The sequence below is a fragment of the Penicillium hordei genome, assembly GCF_028827395.1.
Source record: "Penicillium hordei strain IBT 12815 chromosome Unknown utg000002l_segment0_segment0, whole genome shotgun sequence".
NCBI lineage: Eukaryota > Fungi > Ascomycota > Eurotiomycetes > Eurotiales > Aspergillaceae > Penicillium > Penicillium hordei.
The window spans coordinates 4,064,094-4,087,512 of NW_026623143.1; the positions used below are offsets into that span (position 1 = coordinate 4,064,094).

The 23,419-nt window shown below is 47.7% G+C and overlaps 9 protein-coding genes across 9 annotated transcripts; 4 read left to right on the plus strand and 5 right to left on the minus strand.

The window, feature by feature from the left end:
* Window positions 1–129: 129 nt before the first annotated feature.
* On the minus strand, window positions 130–1,066 carry N7537_004866 (class I SAM-dependent methyltransferase; the record flags this gene model as incomplete). The annotated part of the gene is made up of 3 exons (XM_056895923.1): window positions 130–631; window positions 685–971; window positions 1,022–1,066. The coding sequence occupies 3 exons, from the start codon at window positions 1,064–1,066 to the stop codon at window positions 130–132; spliced, it is 834 nt and encodes a 277-aa protein (XP_056755671.1).
* A 3,684-nt stretch (window positions 1,067–4,750) lies between these two features.
* N7537_004867 (putative amino acid transporter) lies at window positions 4,751–6,753 on the plus strand (the record flags this gene model as incomplete). Its single annotated transcript, XM_056895924.1, has 6 exons — window positions 4,751–5,683; window positions 5,733–5,892; window positions 5,946–5,957; window positions 6,006–6,210; window positions 6,263–6,621; window positions 6,719–6,753. 6 exons carry the CDS (start codon window positions 4,751–4,753, stop codon window positions 6,751–6,753), a joined length of 1,704 nt encoding a protein of 567 aa, XP_056755672.1.
* A 1,181-nt stretch (window positions 6,754–7,934) lies between these two features.
* N7537_004868 (uncharacterized protein) lies at window positions 7,935–10,945 on the plus strand (the record flags this gene model as incomplete). The annotated part of the gene is made up of 6 exons (XM_056895925.1): window positions 7,935–7,982; window positions 8,034–8,169; window positions 8,229–8,478; window positions 8,534–8,745; window positions 8,798–8,801; window positions 8,866–10,945. 6 exons carry the CDS (start codon window positions 7,935–7,937, stop codon window positions 10,943–10,945), a joined length of 2,730 nt encoding a protein of 909 aa, XP_056755673.1.
* Window positions 10,946–11,673: 728 nt separating this feature from the next.
* Window positions 11,674–12,755, plus strand: N7537_004869 (ankyrin repeat domain-containing protein; the record flags this gene model as incomplete). Its single annotated transcript, XM_056895926.1, has 2 exons — window positions 11,674–11,752; window positions 11,815–12,755. The coding sequence occupies 2 exons, from the start codon at window positions 11,674–11,676 to the stop codon at window positions 12,753–12,755; spliced, it is 1,020 nt and encodes a 339-aa protein (XP_056755674.1).
* Window positions 12,756–12,844: 89 nt separating this feature from the next.
* Window positions 12,845–13,693, minus strand: N7537_004870 (uncharacterized protein; the record flags this gene model as incomplete). The annotated part of the gene is made up of 1 exon (XM_056895927.1): window positions 12,845–13,693. The coding sequence occupies one exon, from the start codon at window positions 13,691–13,693 to the stop codon at window positions 12,845–12,847; it is 849 nt and encodes a 282-aa protein (XP_056755675.1).
* A 1,689-nt stretch (window positions 13,694–15,382) lies between these two features.
* N7537_004871 (uncharacterized protein) lies at window positions 15,383–15,740 on the minus strand (the record flags this gene model as incomplete). The annotated part of the gene is made up of 3 exons (XM_056895928.1): window positions 15,383–15,390; window positions 15,451–15,538; window positions 15,585–15,740. The coding sequence occupies 3 exons, from the start codon at window positions 15,738–15,740 to the stop codon at window positions 15,383–15,385; spliced, it is 252 nt and encodes an 83-aa protein (XP_056755676.1).
* A 1,735-nt stretch (window positions 15,741–17,475) lies between these two features.
* On the minus strand, window positions 17,476–19,541 carry N7537_004872 (RAD52 DNA repair protein RADC; the record flags this gene model as incomplete). Its single annotated transcript, XM_056895929.1, has 5 exons — window positions 17,476–18,521; window positions 18,571–18,754; window positions 18,810–18,989; window positions 19,057–19,143; window positions 19,197–19,541. The coding sequence occupies 5 exons, from the start codon at window positions 19,539–19,541 to the stop codon at window positions 17,476–17,478; spliced, it is 1,842 nt and encodes a 613-aa protein (XP_056755677.1).
* Window positions 19,542–19,858: 317 nt separating this feature from the next.
* N7537_004873 (UBA and UBX domain-containing protein) lies at window positions 19,859–20,916 on the minus strand (the record flags this gene model as incomplete). Its single annotated transcript, XM_056895930.1, has 3 exons — window positions 19,859–20,365; window positions 20,432–20,775; window positions 20,835–20,916. The coding sequence occupies 3 exons, from the start codon at window positions 20,914–20,916 to the stop codon at window positions 19,859–19,861; spliced, it is 933 nt and encodes a 310-aa protein (XP_056755678.1).
* Window positions 20,917–22,142: 1,226 nt separating this feature from the next.
* Window positions 22,143–23,329, plus strand: N7537_004874 (uncharacterized protein; the record flags this gene model as incomplete). The annotated part of the gene is made up of 7 exons (XM_056895931.1): window positions 22,143–22,182; window positions 22,248–22,318; window positions 22,389–22,411; window positions 22,476–22,534; window positions 22,589–22,704; window positions 22,763–22,846; window positions 22,898–23,329. The coding sequence occupies 7 exons, from the start codon at window positions 22,143–22,145 to the stop codon at window positions 23,327–23,329; spliced, it is 825 nt and encodes a 274-aa protein (XP_056755679.1).
* Between the last annotated feature and the right edge of the window lie 90 nt (window positions 23,330–23,419).

The following is a 23,419-nucleotide window of genomic DNA, read 5'->3' on the forward strand; positions in this document are numbered from 1 at the left end:
TAAAGATCAGTTCAATTTTACTTTTGATATCAGTTGGGGCTTTATATATATTTGTGGCATAGGCTCGGCTGGAAAACTAGATTCCTATTACAGACCTTGGTTGAAATGGATATTGATGCTGAGCTCTGATCACGGCTTAATAGCAACACATCTCAGACTGGCATATGTGATCCATTGACTGCCATCTTCTCTTGTGGTGCCGTAGCGCAGCATTCGGCAGATTTGCTCCACGGCACTGTTCTTTTTCTCCTCGCTATCCAAAAGATCCAGCATCTGAGCGCCGATCAGTCTCATGAATCCTTCCAGTCCACCATTATCACAGGATGTCAGCTCCAACGAATGCAGATCAAGTTTAATCATCTTAACCTGAAATCCAACGCTCTCGAGAATGTTCTTCATATAGACGTCGGAGGGATAAAACCAAGGGCACATAGCCTCCGCTGTCTCGATTGGGACTCCATGGTTGACCAGAGCGAACATAAATCCTGTGACCTTTTCCGGTGCATTTCCATGCCCGCACATCTCAAAGAAGAATGTGCCCCCAGGCTTCATTGATTGAAAGATATTCTTCAATGTGGAGATACGGGTAGACGGGTCTTTCAAGATCCAATGGAATGCAGCATTGGAGGCGCTAAAAATTGTATCAGCAAGGCTCCACCAGTAAGTGGAAACACGAATACTAACACTTTGTCCCAGTTCCCATACATAACGTCTGCATCTTCTTCAAGGTGCCGACAATCGAGAACGCGGAAATCTGTGGCTGCTCCACCGTATTCCAATGTCTTGGCCGTGTTGATCATGGACGGAGAAGAGTCGACGCCCATAACATAATTGACCGAGGGAGCAAAGCTGGTAGTAAATTTGCCATCACCACATCCAATATCGAGAACTCTATCCGTAGGATCGAATTCTATGCTTTGGACGAGGGTGTCGGCAAAATGCGGGACGAAGGAAGCCGCAGCTGCATAGGTCTATATTCATCAGCGCATACAAGATAAGGCAAAAATTCGCGACTACAAACCTCCGTAGACCAATAGTCTTTTACTGGATCCTGTGTCTGGGCCATTTTCCAAGTACATTCGGAGATATATGAACACTTCACGCGGATGATTAGAATTAGAATAACACAAGAGAGCTTAGAGAGCGGTGTACGGTTCATTTAAGAAAATCTCTATTTCTGATCGATCAATACATGCACCCATGACATGATTCAAATCTTCAGCCTGGAACCCGCTGTTATCCGAGGCCTGTGTATATCTACCATGCGGTTCTCCAAGCTCCACTGGGATGACGTGGTACCCATGGTAAAAGGACCACTATGAATCTTCCCAGTCAGGTTTCAGCTCGCCGCAACTCAGTACCACATACATCGATGCAGAACCATCTTAGTCGCAGCTCCCCGCTTCAGTCACTTAAATCAGAAGAACTTGACATCGATGTAGCAAGCCATATAGGGAAATGAACTGTACTCTATCTTTTTCCATACTTAAAAGGCAATGACCGCACTTTCTACAAAATGAGATTTGCAAGCAAACTTTTTGCCAGCCATGAGAAAGATTCTAGACTTTTTCCGTCTCAGGGTATATTTGGACGCGAGTAATTGAAATGATAATATCCCATGGAAAATGTACATGACCATGCCAAGCGCCCAACACACCGCCACCAGATAACCAATCTACAATCTATGTATCTTTTGTATTCCTTCCCTATACAAAAGCTACTTCTGTCCCTCGTAGACGTCATGCAAATTTCTCAACCCTTGAACTAACTAAAGTAAGAGAAAGAGTATAGATGTATAAGATAACTCTAGCTTAATTAATTTAATAACTAATCTTAATTCTCGATATCTAATGTGGATGAAGGATAATATTTTAAAAAAAAGTCCCTGTGGATTGGTAAGTCGCTCCAGCGATCAGCACTAAATTGCTCTTGATTTGAGAATAACTTGGCATGAATCTACAAAATAGTCTTCAGCTCATGGCGTTTTTTGGTCCCATCTGACCATTATCTCACCGCACCGGCCGCTAGGAGAGATCATGCGTAAACCTGAGCACTATCAGGTCTATGTGCATGTTCGTTTCTGGAAATGCACCGAGTCCCGTAGCTAGTAGATAAGGCTAGGCCAGCCACTCCTAATGCAGCCACCGCCACATATAGCCATGGCGAAGTTAGCCAAAAATTTCCCGGACCATCCAGTGTAGGTCCCAACATGGGTACATAGTCAATCAAGCCCTTGTTAGACTCGCTATCATTTCACATGCGAATGGATCACATAAGCGTGTGGATCAACCAAAAACACATAGTAAATGCTGTCGAATACCAAGTTCGAATACATGGTAGAAACCAGGTATTATACCGGAAACATCATGTGACATTGGGTACCAGGCATACCATACAAAAGTGCATATTACAGTTAGTCATCATGGTCCGCACAGATTGTTGAAAAAGCGGGTTTTGTGTTTGGATTTGTCGAGGAAAACAATAAGGCCCTCTTCTACTACCGCACCATTGTCGAGGGCAATGGCTTTGGAGAAAACTATGAGCCTGTGGATGCCTGCAGTGACATGAGTCATTTAGTTTCAACCTACTTGAGGCCTGGCAAGTAATTGCCGAAACTTTTGGAAATCTTGGAGGACGCGGGACTTGGGGAATCTAGTTAGATTTAGTGCAATAAAGCTGTAGGAGCGGATTAGCGCCTCAGTTCATATCTCTTAACACTCCTATAGGAACATGTGGCCCTTGAGAGATTCAAACATACTTCAGCTGAATAAAGCGCCTACATAGTCATACGCAACTAGTTAGACTGCAACGGGTTAATTGAACTTTGATTGATTGATTGATCGATTGGGGGAAATTCTGAGACGATATAACGATTCAAGCTACTTGGTCCTCCATAGTAGTAGATAGATATCTACTTTCCTCCTATCTCTCTTCGTAGCACTTGCAGCACTACAATACAACATCATGTACCTCCATGACCCCACCTACCAGCCCGTAGGCTTCAACAGGTTATGAGCCCGGGGACTCGTTATTGATCTGATCTTACAATCTATCAATATCCTCGGTTCTGTGCTATAATCAAAGTACTATCTAAACAGTACCAACATGACCATCGAAGTAGTGTCCTACGAGTCCTCCCCTGTAAAACTCGCCTCCCTCACATCCACAATCAAAGAGGCAATATTGCAATATTCGCAGGCTGAGTCCAAATCAGGGAGAATAACCGCTCTAAAAATAGTTGATGTGGCCTCCTAGAAGCTTGCACAATGCGCAGTGGAAGCGGGCAGGCACAGCTTTGGGGTTTACCAGGCGCATCGTGCGCGCTCCAGGGGGATTGAAAATCTTCGAAGAGGTTGAAGAGGATACATCTAAGCAAACCGCATTGTCTCAATAATGGGACAACAGTTCATGCAGTCATATACCAGACATTCATGGGATAATGTGTTTAGACCCATGTCTTCATACATTGATTTCTTCAAGACTACAGGTTTCACGGGCCCCTACGATGGAATGAACACGCCTTTTGTATTTTCGAAGGGAGTCAAGTTTGTAGAATTTTCAATATGCAACAAGATCCCAAAGTCGCAACGACATTCGACGAAGCCATGACAAGTTTCACAGACCCCGTGGGTGACTTATATGGCTTCAGCAGCCTTCAAGCCGAGGAACGAGAAGTTGTCCTAGTCGATATTGGTGGCGGAAAAGGTCAAAGCATCCAGAGCATACAATGCTCATAGCCAAACCTCAAGGGCCACTATATCCTCCAGGATTTGCGAGCGGTCATTGCGGCTGGAGATAGGGTGTGTCCGCCCGAGGTCGAAGTGCAACTTTGCAACTTTTTTGAAGAGGTGTAGCCTGTGAAAGGCAGGTGAACAGAGTCATAGTAAGAATTGACATACCGATTATTCTTTAAGTGCTGAGGTATACATATGCAAGCTCATATAGCATGACTATCAAGGTGCTAAATGCAGAACGATTATCCGAAACTTGGCGCCGGAAATGAGGGCTATAACTCAAAGCTTCTCATTTGCAGTATTGTCCTGATAGACACTTAGGTAGATATATAAACGGTTCTTTATGGTATCAATCTGTTTTTCATGGCTGGTAAAGAGCGCAGTGTGAATCAATGGCATGCTCTCATGGAACGGACCGAATTATCGGGCCGAAGAATCTTGTTCGCAGCATCATTGAAGTGTGTTACATAAGTAACTAGTCTTTGTTCTTGCAGCTTTCTAAATACACAAGAACATTTTTGGAATTGTTAGAGAGTTTGATCAATCGCCTCTAAGAGATATATAACCAGGGTCTATCATTTCGATGCTGTAGCCTTATCCCATCACTTTTTCCAGCGAAATAGGGGGTAGAAAAGTTTCTGGGAGTTAGTTCACATTTCATTTAAAGTGACACGAAAAGACGTAAAAAAAAGCGAGACATACCTTTAGGACTGAGAAGTGGAGGTGATAACCTTTGTTGGTTTGTATGTACTGCTACTGTCTCAGTTGATTCTACGCAATGAACTGTGACTTTTCATTTCTAACTATAGCCATTCATTCGTTTGTATTCAGCTCTCCATAGGTAATTATTTGTCATTAGCCAGGCACAAACAGTGGAGTACCCGTTGACGCGCACATGGTAAACCGTGGTTATCTCTTATCGGACCAAAGAAGTTTTATCGATAAGCTATCACGTGTGGCCTCCATCCAGGTGGCCTGAAAGTAACCGTTACACTTCCAACTAACTAAGGTCAGCGATGCCAGGGGATGAGTTGTCAGAGGATCACCTGTATGCCCAGAATGGCCAGGATGAACACGAAGCTCAATCACTTCTGTCTGCCTCGAGTGTGGAGCAGGACCTAGCTTTCCACCCAGAGCCTCTTCCGTCGCCGATCCCCTCACATAACGCGACAGATGGCACACGCCACTCCTCTATCTCTCAACCTACGGCAGACGGAAAGCGCCGCACACCCCGTACCATGAATCGAGTTCGATTTGACCTGCAGGAAGAGCCCGAAGACCCCAATCGCATTTCCATTGAGCGTGCCCTCAGCCCAGACGACAGTCCAGACGACACGCTATGGCTAGAGGATGAGGACTATGAAATTGGAAATCGGGGCCCAAGAACACACCACAATGGACAATCAATTCCTCTTCTCACAAACATTGAAGCGCCTAGTGTGACACTTGCGACATCGGACGATTTCTTCCCTGAAGACCATCTCGAAGATGCACGGCCACGGAGTGGGATGAAAATGGCGTTCATGAACATGGCCAACAGCATTATCGGGGCTGGAATTATTGGGCAACCTTATGCGCTTCGGCAGGCAGGTATGACAGTGGGAATTCTGCTGTTGACTGCCTTGACCATCACTGTGGATTGGACCATTCGATTGATTGTGATCAACTCTAAATTGAGTGGTGCGGATTCGTTCCAGGCGACTATGCAGCATTGTTTTGGGAAACCCGGTCTCATCGCAATATCGGCTGCGCAGTGGGCATTTGCATTCGGCGGCATGGTCGCATTCTGTATTATTGTTGGCGATACCATTCCACACGTTCTAAGCGCTTTGTTTCCCTCTCTTAGGGATATGTCATTCCTATGGCTCCTCACAGATCGCCGGGCCGTTATCGTTATCTTTGTTTTGGTTGTTTCATACCCATTGTCTTTGTATAGAGACATCGCCAAGGTCAGATCTCTCTTTCCTCACTGCTTATCAGACACTAACGGTCAGGTAGCTGGCAAAAGCGTCTGCCTTGGCATTGGTCAGCATGATAGTCATTGTTGTCACTGTTATAACCCAGGGTTTCCGGGTGCCGCCTGAATCGCGCGGAGAGATTAAAAGCCACCTCATATTCAACACTGGCTTTTTCCAAGCTGTTGGGGTGATCTCTTTTGGTATATTTCAGCTGTCCCTATTAATAATTGGAAAGTCTGCTAACAATTTCTAGCTTTTGTTTGTCGTATGTCCCTTCTTATCCCACTGATATCACAATTGTTAATTTCCACAGACCACAACAGTCTTCTGATCTACGGCTCATTGAAAAGGCCGACGCTCGACCGTTTCACCCGGGTCACTCATTACTCGACAGGAATATCTCTACTGATGTGCCTAGCAATGGGCATCGCAGGGTTCCTGTCCTTCGGGTCTAAAACCCAGGGCAATGTTCTGAACAACTTTCCATCAGACAATATCGTTGTCAATATCGCACGATTGTAAAATCTTACCATTGATCTTGATAAGGAACTTTTGGCTGATTTCGAATAGTTGCTTTGGCCTGAACATGTTGACGACACTACCGCTTGAGGCGTTCGTCTGCCGTTCCGTCATGACAACATACTACTTTCCCGACGAACCGCACAACAGTGTTCGCCATGTTATCTTCACAACGGCACTAGTGGTGACTTCGATGGTGTTGTCCTTGATAACCTGTGATCTGGGAAGTGTTTTTGAGCTCATTGGCGCGACCAGTGCTGCTGCTCTAGCCTATATATTCCCTCCTCTCTGTTACATTAAACTAAGCAGTGCTACGCGGCGGGAGAAGATCCCGGCGTATCTCTGCATTTGCTTTGGGGTGCTTGTGATGGGTGTGAGTCTAGTGCAGGCAGTCGTCAAGATCATTCGAAGTAAGTCTGTCCCGGGACATGGTCGCAATTGTACCCAATTGGATGGCTATTTGGTTGCACTCTCGGCATATATACTAATATAATGTTGTCCTTATAGATGACGGCGAGGCTCATAGTTGCAGTGCATCCTAGGACTTTTTGAGGACTTTCCACCGATGGCGGCGGCTTATACATTCAGTGTGCCCGAGAAGTCTCTTGGGGCCGTGTTGCTATGTACATATGTATCCAGTTTGAACAAATATCTGTTGTGTATGATACGCTACAATACTCTCATTCACAAATCACTATGTGCCGTTGTTTCTGTAGGGGTGACTTGCAACGTCTAAGGATAAGTAGCAGGTATCTCTGTAGATGCTGTGCCTAGGTAAATAGCATGTACGTATACCCTAGAGTCAGACCAAGTACGGTGAACAACACCTTCCTTGTGCTAGCGACTGGGCACGTGCACTTTGCGACTTCGGCTTCGCAATCCGTTCGCTTCGTTTCTCATCTTCTACAACTCCGCTCACTCTTTGCATCCCAAAACTCCACGATTTATATCAATGGCTTTATAGCATATATCTATAGGCTTCGCTATCACGTGGACGTTTTCACGTGCCTAAAAATGACTCCCACGTGCACATGCCATTGCCCAAGGCGAAAAGACCTCGACGGAAGGTGCGACGGACTCGCGGCTTCGTTGCGACCTTGGAGTCATACTATGCAGCTTTGTCCCTACCAAAAACAGCAATCCAAATGTTTGCCCATTCACAGACGCGTCGCGTCTTTGATTCCAACTGGTCCTGATCGTTCCTTTATTTACCCTCTTCCCATCTTCTCTCTTTCTTCCTTCTACAACCACTCTCTCCCCGTTCTTTTGCCTCTCACTTCGTCTACTTCCATTTGAACCCACACAGTGGTTCTCACGATTCTCGTTTCGGGTTACAAATCTTCTTGCTGTCTTTCACTTGTCTCTTTCGCTTTTCGGACTTCGAAGTCCTTAGAGTAACTCCACTTGTGATCTGTCCCTTAGGGACCCTGCTTGGGCTTTTTTCAAGCCTCGATTCATCTGTCCTTCCTTCGATGGACCATTGCTTCTGAGGTCACATTGACCTGCCAGTACACTCTCTCTGGGAACCACCGTCTCCCACACTCTTACCTCTAATCTCCCTCCTCTCGCTCCTCCCTCGCCCTTCGTACTTTAATCAATTAAAGCACAATTCTGACCCGTTGGCACGTTGACACATTGATAACAACGTGCCACGCAACTGCACCTATCATCCTCACATTACCTTCATCGACGCTTCACCCGCCGCGGGAAGCGTATCGGCAAGATGAGCGAATCCGCGGAGCAGCTCCGCAGGATGCAAATTATCCAAATGGTAATATCTAGTCTCTCACTTCTGCTCTTACCTTTCTAACGGCATCAACAGGCGGACCTAGGGACCGCGCGGCGTGAAATGATTTCGACCGCCGATATCAATAATCAGGCTCGCACACAGCTTGCCGAGATTGAATCAAAGCGACTGATCGATCAGAGAGATGAAGCTCAATTGAGCAAATGGGCAAGTAAGTGCTGAAGAAGAGACCCCTGTGCCTCTCTGAATTTGTACTAAATTTTGTTGCAGACTTCCACACTCAGATCGTAGATACTCATGGAATGGAGGAACTCGATGACATCGATTCCGGCCAGTCTCACCGAGCTAATTTGCACGCAATGTTGCATCCCGATGGAAGACAACCACGGATTCACACCAATCATCCTTACCCAACTCCATCTGCAGGTCGCGGTGGTGGTGTCATGGGAAAGAGAGGACGAGGTGGTTTTGCTCCCCCTCCTCCCCAGGGACCTGCTGATCTTCATCTTGCTTTTGAAAGGTAAGAATTTGATTTACTCCATCCAACATTCAAGACATCGCAATTGACGAAAGAGGAATTACAGAGCCGCATTCCGGGGAAATATTGGTCGCCCAGGACGCCAAGGACGCCCAGGACCGCGCGCTCGCTCGACCACAATGTCGGCTAGTAGTCATTTGGACCCTGCGCTGAACTGTAACAATGATGATAGTGATGCTCACGAGCGAGGAAGGGGACGCGGGCGTGGCAAGGGTAAAGTAAAGGGAAATTCCCAGGAGCAGGTCCACGGTACGTTTTGATTACCAGTACAGAAAGAGAGCACAGCTGACAACGTTCTTAGTTCCGTCCGCCCCTGGCAGACTTCAGCGGCAGCCTCCAGGGCAAGTGATCAGACTTCTTTTAGTGAAGTCTATATGCTAACTTATTGGTCAGCATCAATTTTGCCACCAGAATCTCCGAGCCTGCCGACTTCATGTCCTCATTTCAGTCTCGCCGAGCAACTGAAACGTACACCAAGTCTACTGGTACAACCGTTTCCGCTCCAATGCAGAAGACTGAATCTGCACAAGAACCCGTTCCGGCCAAAGAGCCAAAGCCCAAAATGCCTCCGAGTAGTACACCCAAGAAGAAGACAGCGAGCATTCTGTCTTCGAAGCATGCGTCCTCACCTGTGGCAACATTGACGACTCCATCTTGTGCCATCCCCATTGATCAGCCACACATTGGATCCTATCTAGTGGAAACACCACTACCGGCTCGTGTTGTTCCTCTTGATAAGACTGCATCCTTCAAATCCCGCAAGACCCAGCCTGATACACCCAAATCATCTCAACCACATAATAAAACTCTTCGAGTGGAAGTACCCACCCAACCAGCATCTCATTTTGTTTCTGTCCAACAAAGCGCCAAGTCCAAAAAGGGAAAAGACATGGCGGGTAGTTCCCAGGCTCCTTATCCAGCAGTGGTCGCAATCGCCGCGGATGAAATTCAATGGAAGATTTCGCCCGGCGAAGAGCCACGAAAGAAGGGCACGGCTCCTCCAACCAAAATGGCAGTCTCATCTAAAACCTCCATACCCCTCGCTGAGGCTAAGGAGGCACCAGTCGCCAAGGTCACCCAAATCAAAGAAAGCAATGCCCCTCCTGGTATCCAGACGGGGAAGACCAAGCAGAAAGCCCAGTTCCAAGATCTTCTCAGCGAGGATGACTCACCGGTCAATGCATCACCGCCAACCCCTCGTCATTTGAAGACAGTGGCTATCCAAAGTCCAGGTACTGCAGAATTGGCAGGTCTCAAGTTTGCTGACAAGGCCGGGAGGTCAGTGCCAGTCAAGAGCATTGACGAAGTCATTGCGCCCAAAACAACGATCAATGAGATCGAGGAAGTGCAATCTCGCCGCAACGATCTAATTCAAGAACTTGAAAACTTCAGTATCTATGGTCCGCAGATTATTGAGGAACTTCGAGACATCCGCAGGCACATTCGTTCGCCCCAAGACTTGGCTACTACCCGTGATATCGAACGCATACTTGAATCGAAATTGCTCCAATTGGTCCCCACAGCATATGCACCACCGCCTGCAGCATCTGCAGCCTCTGAAATTGAAAATCGGCTGGGTAATCTGGTTGCACTTGTTGAGTATCTTTCAACACCACAGCAAGCAACTAATGCCGTTGAAGTTCCTTCGGCTGCCCGGCGCGACCTTACCCCCTTTGAGGGACACCGATCGCCACCTCCGCCTTCGTCTAGTTCAAACTCACCCCCGTCTGCTGATAAACGCGCGCACAAGGTATGTGTGCCTGGCCTCTCGCCAATCAGGAGTGAGAGTTCCGACATCATTTCGCAGTTCGAACCCCTTCAGGTCTCGGACAAACTCGTTGCGCCCCTCCAGCCTCAGCGTGTGGTCCCTGTTCCAGCACTTCGTCTGCTTAATATCCCAAAGATTACCACTGCCTCCAATGCGTCTGTTCATGTTACTCCTGTTCTGGCGTCACCCCCAAAGGAAGCAACCAAAAAGCCACGGACTCTTGACGATTCGATCTTTGCAGGACTTGTAGGCCCTATCACTTCCAATGCTAACTTTATTCAACCTGATTCGGTGCAATCCCAGACCATGACTCGGGGGTTGAAAGCAAATCATCCGAACATTCCCAAGCAACAGGATGTTTACTCAACCAGCGTTCGTACAATCGGCCCTGCGCCATACAAACCCCGCGTGATCGGCCCTGCTCCCAGTCCCTATGAACCAACCACTCTGCGGGATGTTCCAGCAACCCACATTCGCACTATTTCTGCCCAGCATACTAATACTGAGAATCGGACCTCCTTGGATGTTGCCAATGGTGCTTCGAGCTCCATGGGTCAATCCAGTGGCCCAGCTTCCCTGCAAGCTCCAGGCCGACTGTTCTCGATGCCTGATCCTGCGACAATTCCCCAGTCGAAGGAGAAGCCTACTGGTTCTTTCCTTTCCAACGGATCTCGTCGCTAGTTAACGGGATCCAATTTCCAGAGTCGGAGTTTCGGTGGATCTCTTCTACTGGCCTCAGCCAGCTCTAATCATCTATGGTCTTGACTTCAGTGTTGTTTTCATCCTTTCCGTGGCCTAGTTGAGCTTTGAGTTCTTTCGCTTTTCCGAGCTGAATGATGTTCTTATTTTCAGTTGTTCAAATGTTCAAAAGCGAAAGATCAATGATCGTTTAACGGGCTTTGTATGATTAACCAAATACTTGAACCCCCAATGAATTGATCAATTTTTTTTTCACCTAAATTTAAATGTAAGTAGTCTATCTCATAGAGCCAAAGGGAAAAGCAAACCCTGAGGTCAGGCATGTAGTCAGGAAGGTATGGCCCTGACTGTTAATTGGATGGATCTAACATACATAAGCTGTTAGGAAGCTAGATATAGGGCAATAGAAATTATAGACTATTGGTTATAGATATTGTAATTTACAATTGACAAGGTGTATAGGATGCCCCGGGGCTGCTTGGTGGAATACGTCCAGTCTCAAGATAATGCAATACATTTATAGTATGAGGTAAGCACTAAGTCTACCTAGGTACTAGTGGACATGGATGATGCCAACGTACCTTGACCTTGTCCTGTCCTTTGTTCTTTTTGTTCACTTCAAAAGCCGATACTCCATACACCTTCGCGAAAGAAAAAAAAAAGTATTTAGGTGAAATGCATTGACTTCCCGAGCGCAAGAAAACTAGACGATGGAGACGAAAAAAAAATCCAATTATTCCGTTGAGCATCGCCGTGCGCAAAATCGCTTGGCTCAGCGCAGGTTCCGTCGTAAGTAGCCAGTCAATGTCCCGTGTCATCGGAGGCTTTACATCTACTGATCAGTTCTCCAGAACGGCAGAGCCAACAGAAAGCCAAGGCAGATCAACCACTCCAGCAGACTCTAGAAACACCCATACCAGCGACCGATAACCCATCTGACATTTTCAAATTCTCGACTGGAACCTGGCCGACACACCCGAGCCCTATCAAATCCCCGGGCGGGTCCATCGGGTTTGGCGTCAACTGCCTACACGGCGGCGCCAATGGACTGATCGGCATCCAAAATTTCATAAATATGGACGATTTGAAGGGCTCGCCCCTATCAACTCTCCTTGCAGGCCCGTTACCGGGCATATTTGATACCGATTCTGCTGAGCATACCCTCTCCAGCAGCGATCGAGACTCCAACTCCAAGCATTCAAGTCATCTAGCAAGCAGAGGCGAAAGCAGCACTCATAGAACTACACCCGACTCTTTCGACACAAGCTCTCTACCGAAAGTGCTAACAGACAAATCAACGCCCGCCAGTGCAGGTAGCGCCAGCACACTCTTCCCCAGAACAACACAATGCGACGATGCAGACTCAGGCTGCCTTTCAGCGCTTCATATAGCTGCGCAGAAGGGACACCACGGGATCATGCGCGTGCTACTCCAGCAGGATATTGACTGTGACGAGGTCGATAGCGATGGGCTCACATCCTTAATCCACGCGATAATCGGCGGCCACGAAGATGTTGTCACATTGCTGCTTATGCATGGGGCGCGTATAGACAAAGTCGACCGCCAAGGCCGCTCGGTGCTACATTTCGCAGTTACTTATCGCCGCGAGGTGATATTGACGATTTTGTTAGATTACTGCGTGGGCGACCAGGAATTCATTGATGCTTATGATAGTGGCGGACGCACGCCACTGCATATTGCGGTCGATACCGGGTTCGAGGAGGGCGTGCAAGTCCTCTTGCAACGTGGAGCTAGTGTACATTGTAAAACTAGGAAGACGGTGGCTCCATGAGGTGGGATATATATACATGGGTACGTCAGACGCGAATATCAACGAGGGCAGTTCAAAATGGACCAGCATATCCCTGTCTGTCAATATCCTCACGATCCAACCTTCATAATCTGCTCCACAACATCCAACCCTGTCAACTTCTTCAGCGTCCCATCAAACATCCCAAATGGCAGAACACTAATCAGCCACACAATCCAAGCTTGCTCTCCCCTCCAGATAACAGGGGGCGGCTTCTTCTTCAACAAATCACCCACCACAGCCGTTGCCCACTGCAAAGTCGGCATTCCGCCTTCGGCAAAGGCATCCTGACTCAACGCCTTCTCCACCACCTCACGCGCTGGATAATAGATGGATTTCTCTGGAAGAGTCGGCGGCTTTGCCTCCTTTTGATTTTTGATCAGATTGGAGCGCACCACCCCAGTCTTCAAATCGACAACAGTGATTCCCAAGATACCCAGCTCGAGTCGCAGAGTGTCAGATAACATGGCAATAGCGGCCTTGGATGCCGTGTACACGCCCTGGAATGGCAGTACAGCGACAGAGCCCACAGAGGATTGGTTGACGATCAAACCGCCGTGTGGACTCTTTAGCAACAGAGGCAAGAACGCCTGCGTGACCTCGATATAACTCCAGACGTTCAAATCGAATAAACGTTTAGCGTCGGCGATGTCCACGTCAGCTATGGGCATGAGATACTCGGCACCAGCGTTGTTGACCAAGATGTCGAGATTGGGAAGCTTTGTCACGACGTTCTTGATCGACTCGCTGGACAGCACATCTAGCGTGAGAGTTTCGATCCCGGCGGATGAAACCTGGCCTAGTTTTGAGGGATTCCGGGCTGTGGCGTAGACCTTTAGACCGGCGGCGTGGAAGGCGAGGGCGAGGGCGGCTCCGAGGCCGCCGTCGGAACAGCCGGTGATCAGGACGGTGCGGGCCATTTGGGGTTTTGGGGGTCTCTATACGCAAAGGTGATATTGAAGACACTGTATAGTCTGGATATCAAGGAGTCGCAGGGATATATATACGTTCATCTTTCCGATTTCTTTATTCCCCTGGAAAGAGTAATGATATACTGGTTCATTCTCCCGGCTCCGATCTTGAAGCCAATCGACATAGTTGTTGATTACCTCCCAGAGAAGTTGATTACCCGTGCCAAGACCGATCAACCGGTTCAATGTACCATATGTACCTTTTGTATGGGCTCCACAGCCAAAGGGTACATGCAACCATCCGATTTGGTCTAGACGCGGGTGTCCTGATTACCCGATCGGGTCAGCCTGATAGTTTACATCTTACAATCAATTTTACAATCAATTGTGATAGGGTGGAATTGGACTCGGGGTTGTTATAATCGGTGGAATTAATGATAATTGACAAATTGTTTCACGATGAAGTCTAATGGACAAGCAAGGCATGATCACGACCGCCAAGTCCCATGTAATATTTAGCCCTAACAACCCCCACCTAGGCATAAATCTTGGATGATGACCGTGTCTAGATTTTGAAAGCAGTCGCCGAATGCATTTGTAATCACATTGCTCACATTTTCTTACATATGTGACGCATTTTGGGGACCTCGCCTTCGTGGCCGTCTTCTGAGAGACCATACGTGGCCTTGAGACGTTGAAGTGCTTCAATCTTTTCAAGCGATTTATGCAAGGGAAAGGCTTGGCCCCAATCTAGTCACAAGTGCTCCGTACTCCGTACAATTGTACCGTTTATGATAATGACGCGGCAAAAAAAAAGTACTGAGAATAATATAATCTAGAGTAAAAAAGAATAAGAAAAGGGGGTTAAACACGACCTATCACACTACATACTCTACCCAATCACCGCACAGTGCAAATCCACCGAATTAGAACGAAAAAGAAAGCAAAACTGTTTCGGGTTATGCATCCGCCTAGAATATCCCATCCCAACTTAGCGGACCAAGCAAGACCTCCTTCCGGCGGGGTGTTCTGCGTATGTTCTTAACAAATCGAGTAGATCGTATATCCAATATGAATGATTTGTCGGGGAACAACACACTTCCCGTTCCGGCCGCTGTTGGGAAATTCGTACCTAAATAGACCTATCACCGTGAGTTCCCCCGCCCCCCCTTCCTTCCTTCCTTTCTTTTCTTTTTGGCTCATGGCTGCGGGTATAACGTCCAGGAACTGTTTTCGGCGCGTTAAAATTCGGGAGTTCCACCGGGGAAGACGAGGCTACATCCGTATTAGAAAGTACCATGGATAGAGAACGGTCTGGCCAAAGTACATAACGGTCTATATCAATATCGACATTTGTAGACTTTACGTGGTTTGTGATGTGCCCGGTGCTTACAGAACTTGTAAATTTCCTAGTCTTTCCTCTTTGTGATATGTTGACCTTGTAGTTCGGTACCATCGGATGCGACTGGGCTTTTTCCATGGTAAATAAAATTCAGCACGAGACATATCAAAATTCCATCGGTTACTTTGGAAATATTTTACTAGACTCCGCTGCTTTGAATCATGTACCATGGAATATAGATGGTTTCCTATGAAGGTCCTCGTTATACCCTGTTATCATTATCAATCTTTTTTTACATGACATTAATGTCACTGCCACTAGACCAGGTCCGTTTGCCTTGCATTGAATACTCCGATTCACACATCTAAATTCGATTTAATTCAGTCAGACACGACTCTGACGAGTTAGGAATAAAGTCACCTACCTTCGAACGCATACGATTCACGCACATAGGGTAGCTGGACATCCAAGCCATAGGATCTTTTCCAAGTAGGAATGTTGATCATGCCTTCCTATAGAGGTTAGAGAATACCTTTCAAGTTTACTTGAGCTTCTTACTTGTGTAATTGTCAAGTCTGCGGTACGCTTGAGCCCTCGATGAACTCTCGAGTGAAGAGCAACCAAGACTAGAGCAAAGAGGACGAGACCGAGACCAGCAAGAATAATAGTTGCTGCAGGAGCACAGGACCAGCAAAGAGCGATCAAAGAAGACATCTCCACGCGGACAAGGTCTATAAACAGTAGAATCTGGCAATGGAAAAGCAATATCCTGTCCCAATGAACGTGGATATCCATTCTTCTTTAAATACTAATTCTTATAATGATATGTGTGTGGCATAAAAAAAACCCCCTTCGCCTAAGCATCAAGGCAAAGACCCTTGTCTACTACCCATCTCGGACAGTGCAGAATCACAATATCCTTCAAGCACCACCAAAGCAAAGAGCCGGAGAATAAACGCCGATCTGTCAACTCGTGGTCTGGGCACTCGATCATCACCTCTGGAGCCTGAATCCTTCTCTGGACGTATGCATGCAGGAAAGGCGCATTCCAAGGACACTCAGCAGCTTGGATTTGGAAACCCGATTTAGGATCCCTGTACCTAATATTTGTAGATCGTATATATGTTTATTAATTTGATGTGGATCTCATTATTCTGTAGGAAAATAATATTTTTGTTATTCCTGCTTTTCCTTTTCCTTTTTTATTATTTCTGTTAATCCATCAATTTGGATTGGGGGAAGCCCTAAGAGTGGCGCTCAACGGGCTCATGGCTTTCTGTTCAAAAGACCATAGGGAATCAGGTCCATAAATCACTTATTATAGGTACACGAGGCAACCATTGCTCGGCTTAGACTTAGCAATGCCAGTGAGATGTAAATCATAGCGAACACGACCCTATTAACCCTATCTAAGCACCCATATCTAGTTGTCAGGCACGGAGTACCCAGACACCCGTTAGAAAGGAAAGACGCGTGGGCCGCGAAGGTGTAATGTAAGATAGGAAGAAGAGAAACCTCATTCACAAAAATAATATAAAAAAAGCAAAAAAAAAGAAGACCAAATTGCGCCGCACATTTGAGAAATTCCCCTCTCCTTTTTCTTCCCCTGCCATCCTGTTGGCACATATCTGGCACCAAACCCGCCAGTCCCGAGCCAATTGAGAGTTGTTCACTAGGTCTGGGATCTTCTTTTCTTGACCACATGCATAAATGCGCTGGCCCCACCGTACCGACAATGCGGACGGTGGAAATTGTTACCCGTTGCTGTGGGCTTGCCATGCATAGGGGGACACCCGGGTGTTTCTTGTGGATTCGTGGCATGGATATCAGGGTCTGCATGTTTGCTGTTTTCCGCGATTGGTCCTAGATTCACCTTGGACTTTTGCGCTAACTCTTGCTACTTCCCGGGCAGAAGGGGCAGAAAGAGCAGGAGATGCTGATAGACTTTCTGCTTGCTTTTGCTGTACCGGTCTCTTGCCATCAATTTGGGAGGATCGGATTTTCCAATCCCTGCTCGTACTTTTGTACCAAATATGAGGTCGACTTTTGGTGGCGGAAACTAGTTGGGTTATTTATATTTTTATTCCTGATATGATTGATATTTCTGTGACATAAATCCGGGATCTAATCTTACCATTGTGTTCCCGAAGTCCGACATGCTCCAGGTTCGTTTTAGGATAACAAGAAAAAAAGAAAGAAAAAAAATGCCAATGTGAAAGAAGGTATCAAGATCCAGTTAACCCATGTGTTTCCCCCCGCTGGGATCCTATAGATCCATTTGCTTTAAGAATTAAGAATTCCGGAATGCCTGCCATACTACCCCGCTGATGACGCCGTGGGCCAGAGGTAAAGATAAAAAAGAAATTTCGATGAAATAGGAACGCTTGTAGTTGGAAATTGCGCGGCAATGCACCCTCAAGGGCATAAAAGACAAATCAAATCATGCTCATTACTGGGTTGGTGGGCGAGGCCCAGAAGAAGGTCCAGAGTCAACATCCGAGACTCGGGGCCGTTTTGGGTCGTTTTGACCGGGTGCCGGGACCCCTGGATATGCACCAGGTGTAGCATCGCCGTTGGTGACGTCCATCAACGGAGGTCGTTTTCCGTTGAGATTCTGCTGGGGTGGCACACTGCCTCGGTTCATCGTGGCTGGGTTGGAAACGTTTCTTTGGTCAATGTTGGGCCGGGTCAATGGTCGATACGATGAAACAGAAGGGCCTCTGCTGACCGGACTGCTGACTCCACCGCCCGGAGCACCGACTCTGCGCTGCAGATCAGTTGAAGGATTGATAAAATCGCGTGTGTTGTTGTTGTTGTTGTTGTTGTTGTTATTATTGGTGATGGGCGCTGGAGAGGCACTCGACAGCATGGGCCTAGCAATAGGAATACTTTTGGTATGGTCTACACCAGCCGTCTTGCGGATGGAGGGACTCTCTGCGTGTGGATCGAATTGAGGTGCTCCTGACGGGACAGAATTTGGGTTTTCACGGAGAAGGTCCACCGCTCTAGCAGAATAGAAACCCGTTGACGGTGTGCCTTGTGGTGGGTTCATGTCCTGGTTTCCCTGAAATCCCCCAGGACCAGTTTCCCTTTTGACCGGGGGCTGGGGGATGTTGTTTTGTGGGACATTCAGACCAACCGGTTGCTGTGGTGGGACTGATGGTCTGGGGTTTGCAAGATTTTGAGCAGCACCTTGACCGGGCGTCGGTCGGCCTTGTACCGCGGCTGGAGATGGGATAGCCGATTGGTTCTGTCGCGCATTTAAAGGATTAGGTCTTCCCGCTTGGCCAGCGCCGTTCCATCGCTCTGGTTTTGACGGTGTTACGACAGCGGGGTTGAAACCCGCTCGAACAGGCGGTCCTCGCTGAGGCGCTGGACCGTTCATTGGCACAGGGTGCTGCGGTTCTCGATTAGTCTCCGTATCTATTACGATTTCATCAGGATTGCCTATATCGGTCTCAGCTACCCCAAAATCGGCTTCGTCAAAGAGGTCACCTAGAGACGATTAGCCAAGGTTCAAGGTTGTGTTTTTCTTAACACATACTGCCAAACTCTCCGTCCCCCTCAAAAGAAGTATTGTTTCCAGGATTACTGCCTCTGGCTTGATGTATAGGACGAGGAAGGGGTAGATCATCCTCTTCGGGTGCACGTTTGGGTGGAGGCAGCTGTTTCTTAGCAGGTGGCACAAAGTCAGGGTGACGGTGAAGATCGTCGACGTCCCATCTTCCCTATTTTGATGGTCAGCATGGCACATCGCAAATTGGAGGACCTCGTGGACCTTACGGGCGCTGCCTTGACTTTGGTCACCTTGGCCACATAATCCTTGTCATAGATACAGTTACCCAGCACGTTGCCAAAGTTTCTCAATGCACGTTTCAACCCATCTGTTGTGCCTTCTTTTTTGGCCTTCTCAAACGCTGCGGCCTTGCCCTTGCAATTCTCGATGTGCCCGTAGCCAATATCCTAGAAGAGGGATGGAGTTAACATAACAACGCACCAATAAATTCATATTTCGAAGAGTTTCCTTTACCTCATGGAAGGTTCCATCCCTCAGGGTTACTCTCATGGTAACTGAAAGTCCCAGGCTGATCTTTCCCGTGTTTTGATTCTCCTCAACCTGATACGCGTTAGCTGACCCTCAAGTACCTGAGAAGTATATGATCAACGCACAAAATCAATCTGAATCATTTGTATCGAGCTGGACCAGCCATTAAATCCAAACACCTCGTTCGCAAGGTTAATGCATTTGTCTGCGGAGAGATAGTGCACTTTCTGCCCCGCAGCACCAGGTCGCGCAGAGATGTATTCGGGTCCCAATTTCTTATCTAGACGGGCTTGTAGAGTTGCAATTTCCTGTGCGGTGTATTCGCTGATGCGGCGTTGGGGTTCCTCGAATGGGTTTGCTGTGGCGGCTCCTGTTGCGTTCGGCATCATTATAGATCCCGCACCACCGCGATGTTGGTCACCAACGCTGAGATTATCACTATCAGTGCTCGGTTCTATGGGATATGACATTTTCTGGATCCTGGGTATTAGGTCTCACGCTGGCATTTTTTGTTGTGAATGAATGTCGAGTTCGATATTAGAGATGTAATGACGGCTTGTCGAGCGCGTTTGTCAGGCACCAAGACGCGGCTCATCGCGATATCACATGACGATAACGCGATAAGATACAGATTAGAGCTCCAAGTCGATTCAAGTAAACAAAACACATTACTGCTTAAGGATAGTTGGAGATTAATGGGGTTGTGGTTCATGTTTGGAAGATATTATTCGGGGCTTCATCTCATTTTCTCATTCGTTGCAAAAGCTATCTATCCTCTGGGCATCAATCATTGGATGACGAGACTGGCACTAGGAACAAGTCCTAGTTCCTTCAAAGTCTCTCCGAAGAACTCATTACCAAACACCTTCTTAGGGAAATTCTGCACGAAGTTCTGGACCTCAATCCCATCCTGTTCCTTCAATGCAGTGGCAACCTCAAACAACGTGGTGTCAACGGGCAGTGTCTTCATTATGTTGCCCTTGGGTGATTGGAATCGCAACCGAGTTTCCGTGTAGGCGGAGGCAGGTTTAGACGTAGCGGGACCGGAGGAAGTAGATACTGGGGTGGTGGCAGGCTGGAGAGGGGGAGCCAGACCGGCACGCTCAGCTCGCTGCTTCTCTGCCTTCAATCGGCGCTCCTCCTTGTCGGCCTCGATCTTTGCCTTGATGCGCTTCTTGGCATCGATTTCATCCTGCTTCTCCTTCTTCTTCTTGGCTGCTTCCTTCAACTGTTGCTTCCGCTCGAGGTCCTCTTTGGCATCTTGACTCTCCTTGGTGCTCTTCCTTCGGATTTCCTGATGAAAAGTCAGCAAAATAGCTCTAGTCAGTAAATTGACGGGACGGAAACCAGGTGTACACACCTCGTTCTTCTTCTTGTCAATCTTGTCTTGTTCCGAGAGTCCTGCGCGCTTCGCCGCAAGCTTCTCCCGCAACTCTGCCAATCTCTGCTTCTTTTGCTCCTCGGTCAACGGAGCAATCTCCTCAGTAGACTCCGCAAAATCAACATGTCCCGACTTTGATGCGTGGAACTCGGCCTGTGACTGGCCTCGGAACTTTTTGCCACACTCATTGCATACTAAGCTGCGCGGTTGCTCGCCTGGTTGAAGTGCGGGGCTCTCTTCGTTTTGTGCCTCTTTCGCTTGTGCCTGTATCTCCTCCAATGACTTGTCTTGGTTATCCTCGAGCCACTGTAGTGCGCCCTGCACTATTGAGACAGTTAGATGAGGCCTCACTCTACATATTAGGGGAAAATCAGAAACTTACAACCACCAGTCTTGGTCACTGCGAGCTGGGCGCGCTCTTTGTCGAAGCCCATCTCAATGAGCTGGTCTAGGTCCGATGCCATGATGACTGTTGGGTTATAAAAAAATATGACGGTAGGAAGCGCTCGGAAAATGAGCACAATTTGTCAAGATAATCAGGTAGGTGATTCAGAAGTGAGTTAGGTCGCGAGAGAAGAGAGTGGGTGACGTATCAGAAAGGCGGCGAGCGATAAGGCCCACTTGCCTTCCCCGGGTCTCTATGGCATCAAGTTCTTGATGGCGCATCTGAGGATATGTCAATCTTTATAGGCCATTGGAAGAGTGACAATATCAACCGCATCTCTCTATGTTGAATTTTACTTGTACTACCTATGCACACGTCTCCCCACTTATGTATTTTGGTGCCTGTGTGATGTGGTATGGCTCATAGAGCCGAACAAGCACACAACTTGAAGACAGTAGTGTGTGAGATATATTCAGAGAGATCTGTCAGGTACCATAGATACTGAAAGCCCAGATATAGATATGAGTATATCTATATATTTATGGGAAGAGCCTAGGATTGTATAGTCTACTGCAAGATGTCTCTGCGAAGGATGTGTGCTACGACGCACGCGCATTGTAGATATCCCAAGTTTTCCCATATTCAAAGCCTCCAAGGGTGGGTATGAGATATCTACTACAAGATATTGACAAGTTGGATTAACATGCAAAATTGAAATCTGCATAACTTGGATGGGGCCGAGGGACATGGTCTCATACCTCGATGCTACAGGTCTATGCATTTCAACTATAGGAATGAAGCACAACATGGCTGATTTTAAGCAATTATTGCCAGGGCCACTATACGATCAATCAATAGAACATAAAATACGTACAATTTAAACGCAAGACACAAGTGGGACGATTGACCCACAGGAAGCATCATATGCAGGTGAAGGAAGACGTACATCCGAGGATGCGAAGATTCAACAAAATGTCGGGGAATAGTGAGGTATTGGAACAAAATGTATATAGTCTCACGGCCAAGATACCAATAAAATAAACAAAAATGAAGAAGGCAAATGTTCCCCTTAACGATGTATAGCTTGTCAATAGTGACATCACCTGACTGTTTGATGAGTCAGCCAATTTCCCCGAAAGTGCCCAGGTGGACAATAATCAAACTCCTGAGGCATCACATCGGCTTAGACCTGATAACCCTCCCACACCTTTATTCTCCAATCGGAACCTAATCGCGTGCAGCCATCTGTGCTTCTGTCATCTTTGTTCCCTTCTCACACCTCATTCACTCTGACCCACGTGCACAATGACTATCCAAATCGAGCCCTCCGAGTTGGGCTTCAAGCGTGAGTACCATATCCCGAACCTGTCTGAGACCTGCCTAGATCAATAGCTCATCTCTTGATAACAGGTCCCTTCAATCATGAAGTATGCCAGGTTCTCCGCCTGAGCAACCCGAACGAGGAATCCGTGGTCTTCAAGGTATGTTTGACACCCCCCTCGGCCTTGGTCGCGGGACAAGCAATACTAACATATGTCCTCGGCGCACTAGGTCAAGACCACCGCTCCTAAGCAGTATGTCCAGATGATTCTCTGCGCAATGCCTATACTCGAGATTTGTTATCTGACCATATTCCAGTTACTGTGTGCGACCTAACTCCGGCCACATCGAGCCTGGCAAGACCGTCGAAGTCCAAGGTAGGTTGATAAGCGAGTACACCTGAATTACGCCGGGCTAACTGTTCTCGGCAGTGTTGCTTCAGGCTATGAAGGAGGACCCTGCTCCAGATGCTAAGTGCAAGGATAAGTTCCTGGTCCAGGCCGTCCCAGTCTCCCGTGGCTTGGAGGAAGCCAGCGTTGCCCAGATTGTATGTCAACCATGCGCGATCGCGAACATGAGAACCAATAACTAATATCTACATTTAGTTCGACCAAACCCCCAAGGTTGATGTGGTTGAGCGCAAGATTCGTGTTGTCTTCCTAGCAACAGATGCCACTCCCAACGACTCGGTATGCTCCTCGGCAATCATTTCTCCCCACACAAGGTCTAACTTTCTCTAGGTGCAAAATGAGGAACCTCCAGCGTACATGTCTCCTGCCGGCGCAAACTTCCAGACCCCGGCCCCCAAAAAGATCGACTCCGACGAAGCATCTCCAATCCCTGCTCCTGATTTCTCTGAGAAGAAGTCCCAGTCTCCCCAGCACGAGCCTGCACCCGCCATTTCAAACGCCAAGTCCACCGTCGGCAACGCTCTCCCCTCGGGCGATGAACTCAAGTCCCAGCTGTCTGAAGCCAACGCACAGATCCAGAGACTGAAGGAACGACTCGCAGACCAAGGACTGCGGCAGCGGAAGACCGGCGGAGAGGCTACCGACAAGGCTGTGCCTGTCAACCTGCAGCAGTCACATGCGCCAACGGCCAGTGGAGTTTCGATCCAGGGTGTAGCATGCCTCTGCTTGCTCAGCTTCTTGATCGCATACTTCTTCTTCTAAGCTCGTCTTCTGTTTGTCGCTTTCTCACGGTCTATCTGGATTCATTGCGCCTCCTCTCCCCGTGCTCAATGCCTCCGGTCTAACGTCGCT